Source organism: Melospiza melodia, chromosome 18 (assembly GCF_035770615.1).
Source record: "Melospiza melodia melodia isolate bMelMel2 chromosome 18, bMelMel2.pri, whole genome shotgun sequence".
NCBI lineage: Eukaryota > Metazoa > Chordata > Aves > Passeriformes > Passerellidae > Melospiza > Melospiza melodia.
This window is the reverse complement of record NC_086211.1, coordinates 2,725,084-2,737,558: the sequence shown is the minus strand read 5'-3', so window position 1 is coordinate 2,737,558 and position 12,475 is coordinate 2,725,084. Positions and strand designations below refer to the sequence as shown.

The 12,475-nt window shown below is 60.1% G+C and overlaps 1 protein-coding gene across 10 annotated transcripts in view; it reads left to right on the top strand.

The window, feature by feature from the left end:
• The first annotated feature begins 5,693 nt into the window (after positions 1 to 5,693).
• Positions 5,694 to 12,475, top strand: part of MPRIP (myosin phosphatase Rho interacting protein) — a 72,497-nt gene continuing 65,715 nt past the window's right edge. For 7 of the 10 annotated variants that reach the window (XM_063171677.1, XM_063171675.1, XM_063171674.1 and 4 more), the window contains exon 1: positions 5,695 to 5,856. In XM_063171677.1, coding sequence (XP_063027747.1) covers positions 5,737 to 5,856 — 120 coding nt within the window. In that variant the 5' untranslated portion in view covers positions 5,695 to 5,736. Of the gene's footprint in view, positions 5,857 to 12,475 lie in introns of all 10 variants that reach the window. The other 3 variants (XM_063171678.1, XM_063171680.1, XM_063171676.1) reach the window with 2 other exon arrangements.

Here is a 12,475-nt window from a genome sequence, read left to right as displayed (position 1 = left end):
TGCTGTGTGTCTGTCGCTCTGTGCTGTGTGTCTGTCCCCAGGCTCTGTGTGTCTGTCGCTCTGTGCTGTGTGTCTGTCCCCAGGAGATGGCACCCTCGGCCAGCCCAGCCCGGCTCCCGCTGGCCCCGGCTGTCCCCGCGCCCGGAATCCTCCAGCGCGGCCAAAGGGAATCACAATTCATGGAATGGTTTGGTTCGAAAGGACCTTAAAGCCCATCCAGTTCCACCCCCGACAGGCACAGGGACACCTTTCACCAGCCCGGGTGGGACAGGTCCCTGTGGGATGCAGCCCCGGGCTGGCTCCTGCCCCTCCCTGGCACCTCCATTCCAGCACTCCCAAATTCGGGGGGTTCAGAGCCCCCCTCTCAGCCCACACTGCTCCATTCTCCCTCTGCTCCCCGTCCTGGCACCACCCCTGGGGCATCACCCAAGGGTGCTCAGTGCCCACCGGGGCCTGGGCACCCTGTGCCACTCTGACCCTCACGGAGGCTGTGCCAGGGCTGTGGGTGAGCCCTGGGTGACCCAGGCTCCATCCAGAGCTGCATCAGCAGGGTGGGGCTGCAACAGCCTCCTTGCCAAAACCCAGCGCTGATCAGGAAAAGGAAAGCATTTTACCAAATTTTACCAAAACCCAGGCTGTGCTCCCCAAACCCAGCTGGAGACAAGGATGGCCAGATGGGGAAAGACCTGGGTTGGCTGAGGTGTGGCACAGAAATGAGGAAGAAGCCCTAAAAACGCGTAGGGAAGGAGCAGGGTTCAGTGGCAGGGCTGTGTGCTGAGGTGTAAAGCGTGGGTGGTGGAGAAGGGAGATGAGTCAAAGAACAATCTTTGGGCACAACAGCTGATCTGATTACGTGGGGTTTTGACCTGGTGGGAACAACTCCTTGTCCTCACTGCTGAATTCTCTCTGGAGAGGTGTTTTCCTGGCAGAACCCTCATGGGAGGGGGTTTGCAGCCTGCCCAGGAGCTCTGCTGTTAATTTTTAACTCTAAAACCCTGGGGAAATTCCAGAGGACTGGAGGGTGGCCAGTGGGAGTCAATTTAATATTTAAAAGGGATAAAAGGGCTGATCCTGGGAATTACAGGCCAGGTGAGGCTGATCGCCGTCCCCGCACAAATTATGGGCTGGGTAATTGAGGATGGTGTCAGCCAAAAATTAGAAGCTAAAAATATAATTAAGGTCGTTAGCTTGGTTTCATGGATGGCAGCTCCTGTCAAGTGAGTCGGCTTTGGTTTTTTGGCATGACTCTGGGCTGGCTGATAAAGCTAATTGTGCTGCTGCTTTATAATGGGTTTCTCCAAAGTATTTAATTTAGGGCCATGTGACATTTTCATTTGTAGGACTTGCATTCTATGGAGCCAGCAGAGCAGACATCCCACGGCTGCGCTGGCGGCTCGGGGCGGTGGCCAAGGGGGCTGAGGTTTGCACAGGGTGCTGTTTTCAGCAGGGATGCTGAGGTGAAATGGGGTTGGCAGGGCAGGCAGCCCCACAGGGATATTCCCTCTGCCCTGCCCAGCAGCCAAAATGTGGGGAAAACCAGGAGGGAGCAAAAGATTTGGATTTTCCTGCTAAAGCACAGCGAGGTCTGGTGGCAGCAGCAGGCACTGATAACCCAGCTATGGGTGTAATTAATCAATTTAAGGTATGAACTCACAGACATTTAGCATCTCTGGACAAGAGGAAAGTTCTGCTTGGTGGGACAGGATTTATTGTGGCTTCTGGGACAAGCCCAAGCCTCTGCATACATGTGCAGCTTGCTCTGGCCCATCCTCACGGGCCTTTCCAGCCCCATGGAAGCTGCATCCTCCCTTCTGGACTGCACCAGCTGCAGCTGAGAGCTGTGGGTTTCCTCCAGTGGATCATTTTAGGTCATCATTTGGGTCCTTTTAGTTTTTGTAGTGGGAAAAATGCGATTGAATGGGGCTTGGAGCAACCTGGTCCAGTGGAAGGTGACCCTGCCTTGGGACAGAGGGTGGAACAAGATGGTCTTTGAGATCTCTTGCAACTTGAACCAGTCTCTGATTCTGTGACAACTGAGCGCAGAGCAGCCCAGCGGCCTTTCTCTCCGTCCAGGAATGTGTTTTTCACCCCACAGGGATTTCCCCCCTGTGGGTCTCACCCCTATAAGACCCACGGTGGCTCCAGGGGCATCCAAGCCTCCTTTGGTCAGTGTTTCCTTTGGCAGACGTTCCCCGGGCAGGGCTGTGGAAGGCTCTGGATCCCTGCAGATGCAGATGGGATGGGATGCTCCCACTCCAGGTGGAGCAGGGCAGGACGGGGGAGCCCTCTCGGCCCAATCCCGGAGCCAGTGTGGATCCCAGGGCTCGCCAGCTCCGAGCCGTGGCTCCTGCCCTCTCCCCCGGGCACCCATCCGTCCGTCCGTCTGTCTGTCTGTCTGTCTGTCTGTCTGGCTCCGCGGTAATGACGGCGGGCTGGCGGCACGGAGCCATTCAGGGACTTGCCCAAGGTCCCGTGGGGAGCGGTGGCCACACGGGAGGAGCACCCGGCTGTGCTGCCCCTGCCCGGCCCTGTGGAAAAATGTGAAATGTGCGGCACCAGGGCCGGGAGAACACGGCAGAGCCACCGGCCCGTGTCCCCGGAGCGGTGACATCCCGTGTCCCCGGAGCGGTGACATCCCGGCGGGCATGGCAGTGATGGAGCTGCAGCATCTCTCGGGGTGACAGGAGCAGGGGCTGCTCTCCTCTCTCCGGGGGGATTCGGAGCTCCCGAGCCCTTTCCTGGAGGGTTTTCCCGGTGCCTCCCAGGCCGGGCAGGTGAGTAACACCTCCCGCTCTGCAGCTTGTTTACCTGGCGCTGGGGCTTCTTTTTGGAAGGCTGACTCACCGCAGCACCTTCCCCCTCTGCCACCGCGGCTCCCTGACAAAAACTTTCCATTTTCCCATTGTTTTAATTGCCCTCATTTGAGAAAACTCCTCCGGAAAAAAAAAAACCTGGCTGTGGGTTGGAGAGACAGGGCAGCCCCAGCCGGGCATTGCCACAGCGATCGGATGGGATGATGGGATGATGGGGTGGGCACACCTTGGGGATGCAGTGGCAGCACCTGGGGCACGCAGGGGATGTGGCAGCGAGGTCGCAGCAGCCCCGAGCGTGGCACACGGGCGGCTCGGCACGGCTGAATGCGGCCCGACAGGTTTGTGCAGGAGCCCGTCCCGTTCCGCTGGATTTTTGGAGCGGCTGGAGCCAGCCCCAGCGTCCCGCGGGGAGCTGCGGGCTCCGAGCACGGCGCCAGGTCACGGCCCCAGCCCACGGGGCAGGCACGGCCCGCAGGGACGGCTCTGTGCCCTCTGCCAGCTCCCTGGAAATGGGGAAGGAACAGCCCCTTCCCTCCTGGAGGCTCCCTGCAGTCTGGGGGCCCGTGCCCTGATGAGGTGGAGAAGGGCTGGGGAGCAAGAGGACACGTGGAGGTGTCCATGGAGATGGAGAGGGGCTTTTGGATGCAAAAGGAAATGCTGGGCATCTGTAGGAGCTGTGGGATGGAGGTCCTCAGCAAGCAATGTTGGAATAATCCAGCACTGGGGATGGAAGCAGGGAGGGAGCAGAGCTGGTTGAGACGATCATCCACCCCTCTCCACGGAACAGGATTTCCACACTCGTGTGCCAGGTGAACCCTGGACCCACAGCCAGGGCAGCAGGGTCTGTACAGTCCAGAGGGGAAAATCCTCCCTCCCTGGGCTAGGGTCATGCTGCTTTTGTAACATTGGGATCAAGGAAAAGGTGGGGAAATCCTCCAAAAACGGTGAGGTGTGGGGGTCTGGTGGGCACCCCCAGCCTGGGATCATCCTGGGCTCAGATGCACTGGGGTCACTGGTGCTCTGCTGTCCCATCCCAGTCCGTGGCACACGGTGTGCTGCGAGTGACCCTGGCAGGAGGGACAGGGATGATTAAAGCTGCCTTTGATGAAGCAAAACTTAATAAACAAGCAGGCAATTGTGCTGGGCTCTATTTACTGGGGATGACAGCGCGGAGCCGGCGTGGCGAGGCCGCCCGGGCCAGGCCCACATCAAACACCAGGACAGTGCCAGGCGTGAGGGGACCACGCCATCACCTCCTCTCCGACGGGTTTTTCCTGGCCCCAAAAATCCAGGAAGATCCACGTGCCTGTTCCTCATAGCAGGGCCCCATCCCACACCCATGGGGAGCCTGGGATGAGCAGGAGATGCTCTGTGCCATGCTGAGGTTGGACTGGGGCAGGGTGTGCCAGTCTTGAGTGCATTTTGGAGGTGACACTTGGCACTTTTGCCCTGTCCTCCTGCCCCAGGTCAGCATTCCCAGCTCTCTCCTGATCCAGAGATGCTGCACAGGCTCTGAGGTCCCTTCCCTGGTGCTTCTGTGCAGAACACAGGGGCAGAGCTGGGAGGCCAAGCCTGTGGCCTCACACCAGGCCCTTATCAGCCGGTCAGGAATATTTACCTGCCGGTTTCCACCGGATAAAAATTCACTGGACAAACAGGAGCTCCCAGCTGGCCCCAGGGCGGTGGCACAGCAGGGACGTGGCTGAGCTGGACGTGCACCCCTGTCCCTGCTTCATCCCCGCTCTGTCCCCAGTGCCGCAGGAGTGTGAGGGACATTGTCCCCACCTAATCCGAGTGCCCGAGGGTTGGTGACCCCTGTGTGCCCTCGTGTGCCAGGGCTGGGGACAGGGCCATGGATTGTCACCCCGTGTCACCATGTGTCCCACGGCTGGGGGTGGGCTGTGTGGGGAGGTCACTGTGCTCTATGGGGGGCACAGGACAGTGCTCCTACAGGGGGCTGAGCTGAGCTGGTCCGGGACAAACTGAGCTGAGCAACGCCCAGCTGAGCTGAGCCGTGCTGAAACAGGCTGAAGAGAGCTGAGCTGGGACAAGCAGAGCCAAACAAAGCGGTGCCAGGCTAACCCGAGCCGAGCTTATCTATGCCAAACCATGTTGAACTGACTCGGGCTGAAGGAAGTTGGGCCGTACTGAGCAGAGCCGAGCTGAGCTAAGACACGCCCCCAAACTGTGCTGGGCTGAGCTGAGCCAGTCTGTGCAAGGCTGAGCCAAACCGAGCTGGGCCGATCCGATTCGAACCAAGCTGGGCTGAGCCGAGCCGGGCCGAACGCAGCCGAACGCAGCCGAGCCGGGCCGAACGGAGTCGGGCCAAGCTGGGCCGAACGCAGCCGATAAGAGCCGAGCGGAGCCGATGGGGGCCGATCCTGACCCAGCTGTCAGCGCACCGCCCCTCCCTCTTTCCTCTTTTCCCATTGGCCAGCACGGCCATCCGTTAGGGGCGGAGGCGCATTCCCATTGGCGGGCGGGCACGTCTGTGCGCGCCACGGCTCCGCCCCCTTTTCCGCCTGGCTCCGCGGCGCTGGAAACTTTGCGGGCGGCGCAGTCGGGAGCGGCTCCCGCAGCGCCCGCACGCCCGGCCCCGGCCCTGCTCCTGCTCCGCACCGACCCCCGCGCCGCCCCTCGCCGGCCCGCCCGGCCCGGTCTCGCACGGCGCGGGCAGCGCCGCCCCTCCGCGCTCCGCCGCCGCCGCCCGGCCATGCGCGCCCGCTGAGCCGCAGCAGAGGCGGCCGCCCTGCGCTGCGCTCCCTCCTTTGATTTTTCCTGCCGTGTTCCTCGGGGTTCTGTGTCGGTTTTTGCGTTCGCGTGACGCCCCCCGCGGGCGCGGGGCGGCGGCGATGGGCGCGGCGGCGGCGGGCGGGCGCTCCGCGGGGCGCTGAGCGGGCGCGCAGCGGGCGCGGGCCGCGCCATGGCCGCCAAGGACAATCCCTGCAGGAAGTTCCAGGCCAACATCTTCAACAAGAGCAAGTGCCAGAACTGCTTCAAGCCCCGCGAGTCTCACCTGCTCAACGACGAGGATCTCAACCAGGTGGGATCTTACCCCAAAATCCAATGTTTTTCCCTCAAAATCTACCGCGGCGTCCCGCCCCTAGGACGCTCTGGGTCTCCGTGCAGTGTCCGCTGGCACCGTGGGTAGCCTGGGGTCCCACAGGTATCTTGGGAGCCCCCTGGGTAGGTAGGTTAGGGTCCCACGGGTGTCCCGGTGGGTTTTATAGGGTCCCATGGATGTTCTGGGGTCGCAAGGATAGAACGGGGTACCAGGTGTGCCTGCTGTCCCCACGGCTGGCACAGAATCCCGTGGGATCCCCAGGGGATCTGCCTGCTGGACACTGATATTGTAGCGTCCTGTGGGTGCCTGTGGCTCTAGGTACCGTGGAATCAGGTCAGGGATGCTGTGGGGTCCCATGGATGGCACAGGGACCTACAGGTATCCCTATATTCCAAGGGATGTTGGGGAACTCCAAAGGTGCTCCCTGGTCCCATAGGGTATCTAGGAACCCTACGAGTGTTTGCTGATCATACAGATAGCCCAGGGACCCATAGGTATCCATGAGTTCTGTGGGGTGTTCAGGAGCACTCTGGTCCCATAAAGTGTCCAGGAGTCCCATGGGGTGCCTGATGACCCCATGGGTGGTGTGTGGTCCTGTGGGGTGTCTGCTGACCCCACGGATAGCACAGGGACCCACATGTGTTTGTGGATCCCATGGGGTGTCCAGGAGCCCCGTGGTTGCTCTCCGGTGCCATTAAGTATCCTGTGATTCCAGCGGGTGCCTGCTGGTCCCACGCATAGCTTGTGGGTCACTTGGGGTGCCTGCTGACCCCACAGACAGCACAGGGACTCTCAGGTATTTGCGAAGCCCATGGGCCGTCCAGGAGCTCTTTGGGTGCTCTCTGGTCTCACAGGGTGTCCAGAGATCCCATGGGATGCCTGCTGATCCCACAGATTCCCAGGTGTCCCGCGGAGCACCCACAGTGCCCACTGGTCCATGAGGCTATGGCTCACCCCAGTGCCACCTCCGCAAGGGACTTCACCCCCTGAGGACATCTGGGGTCCCGCACCAGCACTTGGGGTGATCCCGTCCCCTCCTGGGGTGCACGGCAGCAGGTGGGGGGTGTCCTGTGAGCTCCATCAGGTGATCCGGAAAGTCCTGGGAAAAACTCGGTTGGAAACAAAACGTCCCCTCCTGGACGTGCCGGACATGATCCCCCTGCCCTACACCCCCCCACACTCCCGGGGACATGGCAAGGGGACCCCAGCCCCTTTCCAGAGAGGGTTCAGCGCTGGGGGGCTGCCAGGGCTGGGCCTTCCTCCTCTTCCTCCTCTTCCTCCTCTTCCTCCCAGGCCTCACGCAGGCCCAAGGCCGGCGCTCCCATGGCAGGGGGTGTTGGGGGCATGGGGGGCGTTTTTGGGGTGCAGGGGCCCGTCCGTGGTGTTGGGGTGAGGGGAACAGGGCCGCCCTCCCTCCTCCCACACCTTTCTGGGCCAGGGCTGCCATCCCCGCTCCCGATCCTATTATGGCAATGAGATCAGACATATTGCAGCGCTCGCTGGGGGGGCGGCGGAGGGGAGGGGGGCGCATCGTGAAATCTGAGGGCTAATATGGAAAAAATGTAACTGGAAAAAAATGCCGTGGTGTGTGCGGGAAAGGGGCGGGCGGCGCGGAGCGTCGCGGCCGTGCCCAGACAAAGGAGCCGTCCCGGAGGGGGCTCGGGAAGAGCCCCCCGCTCCCGGCCGGCCCCTTCCCGCTGCCCGGGGATTGCGCTGCCGCCTGGTGCAAAGCTTATTTAGTTTTTGTTGGGGGGCTGAGAGCATCGCACGCAGCCCGCCGTGGTGCCTGCCTGCCCTGCCACGGCGGCCACCCACCTCTCTGGGGACGCGTTTCGGGCAGCCCCTCGCTGGCTTTGTTCCCGTCGGGGTGGTGGGTGGCCCTGGGGGGCTGCCCCGCGTCCGCTTCCCATGGGGTCGGGGTCAGCGCCGTGGCCGGATCCCGGCCGTGCGCGGGGGGCTCCGGTTGGGAAAACGGCGCAGTCCTGCTCGGCTTTCTCCTTTGCAGCTGGGGTGAAGTAATCCCGCTTCCCAGATAAGATGGTGGCTGTGGTGGTGTGTGATGCACGCACGCACCTCCCGCCCTGCCCGCAGCCCCCCGAGCGCGGCCACCCCGGCGCTTCCCCGCCTCCCCTCCCAGTTTGTGCCCCGTTTCCCAGCCTGGCTGGATGTGGGGGTGTGCTTGCTCCGAAGCACACCCAGGAATAACGGTTCATTTAACAGCTCTGAATGTTTCTGCCTCTTTCACTCAAACATTTTGGGTTGGGAGGTCTCACTCTGCAGCCCACTCTGCTGGGCTCTGTGCCCAGCATGTCCTGCTCACCCCATGGACAAGGGACAGTGTTGGTGATTACCTAGAGTCAGGCTAGAAAAGTCTTTTGGAGTCATCTGACCTTTGTACTTGGCTTGGAGGAAAGGTGAAGGTACTTCACACTTACGCACTCGTGTCCCTTTTGGATTTTTCTTAGATAAAAATACCTGCGTGCGAGTCAGGAGCTGCCCCCGCTGCTTCCTGGGATGCTGCAGGGCGCTGGAGCCGCTCGGGGCAGAGACCCAGAGTGTGTTTGCAAAGAGTCACAAATATTTAGTGGTAGTAGTGGATTTCCGTCGTACTCGGGAACCGGCTTAGGAATGGGGCTGGGAGGGGGGAAATCCAGCCCCAAACATCAGGATTAATGAGCTGGAGCTCTCTAATAATAATCAGACTTAGCACTTCCAACTTCAAAGGGCTGTGCGGACGCTAAGTCCCTAATCCCGGGAGCGCTGCGTTCACGAGTTGTTTTTGTGCGTGGCTGTGCTGCCGGACTGGGCTCGGTGTGATTTGGGGCAGCTCCTTGTGGTCCCACCACCTGTTGGGGACGTGACTGTCCCCTCCCAGGGCTGCAGGTGGGAGGTGATGTGCCCTTGCCCCCCACAGTGTGTGTTTGACCTTCTGGGGTGCCCACACAGCATGGGAAAAACTGGGTCAGTCAGCGCAGCTGTTCTCCCTTTGGGAAAATCTGTTGCTGTGGGGAGTGGGCTGTCAGATCCCTTGATCCTTTGTGGTGGCAGGATCTGGCTGCTGGCAGACGTGGTGCTGTTGGTGGCTGTGTCGTGGCTGTGCCACCCACCTGTTGCCAGCTTGTCTTACGCTGCTCCTTTCCCATCCAGGCAGAAATTCCCTTTTTGTGGGAATTTCCACTTTCCTGGCAAGACATGCCCATGCTGGCACTGCACGGTCCCTCTGTAACCACCTGCAAATCTCATATGGAGCTCATCTTTCCAGAACCTGCCCTGGGAGAATGGATGGTTCCCAGGGTCCCCGTCCTGTCTCCAAGAGAAAGCCAGCCTGTCCAGTGGGACCCTTTCCCCAAGCAGCCTTTTCTCGTGGGGGTGTCCCCATGGGGTCTCTGCTCTCCACGCTGGCTGTTCCAGGCCAATCCATGTTTGCACACACACATGCCCTTGGTCTGTGAGATGAAGCTCCCAACAACATGGGACAGGCTGGGAATTAACCTAAAAATTTTGTCTGGCCTGAATTGGAAGAAGAGCAGAGTGTAAAACAGTTGCTTTTAATTTTCTCCATGCATTTGCTCTCTCGGGGAGTGGGGACTGGCACAGATAGAGGAATTTGAGGATGTCTTTCCAGCTACCAGTGTCTTTTTTTTCCCCTCTTTTTTTCTTTTTATTAGACATCATGGCATAGATGCCCGGAGGACCACCCAGTTAGAAAATAAAGCTCTCAGACTTTTCCCACTGCCTCTTCCTGTGACACCCCTGCCCAGTGACAGGGGGTAGTTATTTCCATCCCTCCTCCATTGGACATTATCACTTTCCTACTGTTCTGGATGCTGAGCAGCTGGTGGCCAGCAGCCTTGAGGCTGCAGCGTGTCAGTGTTGGGTCACAGGCTTGGCTCTGCTCTGGGACATTGCATCCATAGGGCTGGGATGCCCTGTGCTGCTGCAGGGGTCTTGTTCTGGCTCCTTGCATTGTCCAAAGGGTGACAGGGTGAGGGATCATGTCCCGGCCACACTTTTCCCTCCAGCTCTGCTCCTTTTTGGGAGGAAAAGCCCCCATTTTCCTGGAAAGCAGCCCCCGCGCTTGCATTCCCTGCTCCCCGCTGCTTGTATCATGCTGCAAAAATCCGCCTCTACTTGACTGGTTATTAGCACTGAACAGGGGGAGATTTCTCTGCAAATGTCAAATTTGCCTCTCCGGGTGGCTGTGGAGGTCAGGGACTTGGAGGGCACAGCCAAGGGGGCTTGGGGGGCAGGCTCATTCTGGCTCTGCCCTCTGGGCAGTACCCATCCTTGGGCAGTGACGTGCAGGCAGGGAGGGCAGCGGGCACTCGGGAGCTGTGTTGGATGCTGGTGTTGATTTGGGGAGCACTTGAACCTCTGTCTGGCCCAAGGGGAGGGACGTGGCGGCGCCTTTGGGTGCTGGAGAACCGTCCCCTTTGCTCGCACTCTCTTGCTGCTGGGTTTTTGCATGGCGCCGCACCTTATCTGCGCCGGCAGCCGACAGAGTGATAAATCCCCTCTCCAGCACTGTGGAGAGATGTTGCGGCTTCTCCCGGGCGCTGAGGCAGGCCAGTGGTGGGAAGTGGTTAGATGTTCCTGCTGGCTGCCAGGCACACCGGCTTGGGGCTGCTCGAGAAGGAGCTGGAATTGCAAAGTCCATTCTGTCCCGCTTTGTTTTGTTGCTGTTTGACCAATTCCCCGTGCGTGCCACAGCCGGGCTCAGCCAGCTCTTGCTCTGACTGCCCCAGGCGATGGCAGCGCTGGGACCAGGGGTGTTTGCAGAAAGGGGCCGGCTGTTTGCACGAAGGGTGAATCCAACCTTTCCTCTTTCTGTTCCTCTGGTCCGTCAGTCACTCCCACTGCCCACACGACAAACTGTCAGGGCAGCTCTGTCCTTTGGGATTTGTCAACACCTGGATCAGTGGTAGCGTTGTGCCAGGAGGGCTGTGCCATGCCCAGTGCCCACCAGCTGATCTGTGACGGTGGCATTTGGTGCTCCTTGTGCCCCAAGTCTGGTCTGTCCAGTCTGGTTTGGCCTTGTGCTGCATGTGGAAGATGTGTTGGTGGTGAAATCCTGGCCTGGGATTTGCAGCTCTGGCAGTGGCAAATGTGTTTTGGCAAAAGAACAGGATATGGATGGAGAGGGGACTCTCCCCATCATCCAGGGTGGCCTCCAGAAGCTGCCCAGGTCTCGTCCTGGAAAAAGCACTGTCTGGGCTGGACCCAGGGGCAGTGAGCAGCCACTTGGATGAGGAGCTGGGGGATGGGAGAGTGTTTTTGCTTCAGGAATGGTTGTGGATGCTCAGAGGCAGCGCTGCAGCCTCCGCGCTGGGGTTTGGCGTCACCAGGTGACAGACAGCAGAGGGGAAATGTTGTCGAGGCAGGAAAACAGGGATGTAAGCAGCTTAACTACTGAGGCTGGGCTTCATCCTGGCCCTGGAGATTGCTGCTGGAGCATGGATTTGCACAGCAGTGTTTGCAGAGCCTCCCCACAGCCGTGGTCACGGGTCTCTGGTGGGTCTCCATCTGCCATCCCCCTGGGAGCACACAGAATATCAAGTGATGCCTGTCTCAGTTCCTAGAAGCCATGCTGTGGGCAGGAACGCCTGCTTGGCTGTTGCATCCCATTCCCTCCCTGAACACCGTGTCACCTTCCCCATTCCTGCCGAGTGACGGCTGCTCCGACTCATCCATCAGCGATGTTCTCTTGGCTCCAAGGTGTGCAAAACTGAGGGCACAGCGGAGCTGGAACGGCCCAGATTTCCTATTTTGAGGTTGCAACCACAGTATTTGTGGTGACTTTCTCCTTGAACTGTGCCAGAAATGGGTCCCTGCCTCTGGACAGCTCTGAGTGGATCAGGACACAGGCACACAGGCAATGATGACCTTACTGTCCCCCCTCTCTGGGTCTGGATGAGAGCTGTCACCCCCTTGTGCTCCCCTGGGTGTGGGAAGCAGCAGGCGCTGCTGTCAGAGAGGCTCCTTTGGTGAGTATTGGGGCTGACCCGTAAAGGTGATGGAACAAGTTCCACCTTGGATCCACCCCCAGCCTGGGTGGGTTGGGTGCATCATCTTTTTGTGGGGCTGCTGGAAGCCCTGGCGTCACTCCCCTGGTGCACAGGGCTCCCTGCTCCCAGTGCTGGAGGCAGAGCCTAAAGCTCCGATGCAACAATCCATTTTTCTTCCCCTTCCCGCTCAGTTGCCAAGCCTGAACAAAACAAGCCCTGCCTCCACCCGAGACAGGCTGATTACGTCTGCCGGCAGCCTAAACAGATTATCCCTCCCGCCACGCGCTCCGGGCCAGGAGTCTCTCCCAGCAATGGATTCGGGCTTCCCTCAGAACGTGTGGGGTGGGTGGGCAGAGGCTGTGGGGGCCTCCCAGCCCACCCAGGTGTGCAGCACCCCAGCAGGGATGTGGCTGCTCTGCCGTGGGGTTGAGTGTGGAGCCTAGGAGGGGATGTGGGTGTTGGTACAGCTCTCCTGTTCCACCCTGTGCAATGAACTCCTGCAGCACTGTGGGGCTGACACAGTGTGGCTCTGCTGGGTCCTGACTGCTTTGCATGGGGAGGGAAGAGCTGAAGGCACCATGAAAAACACAGGA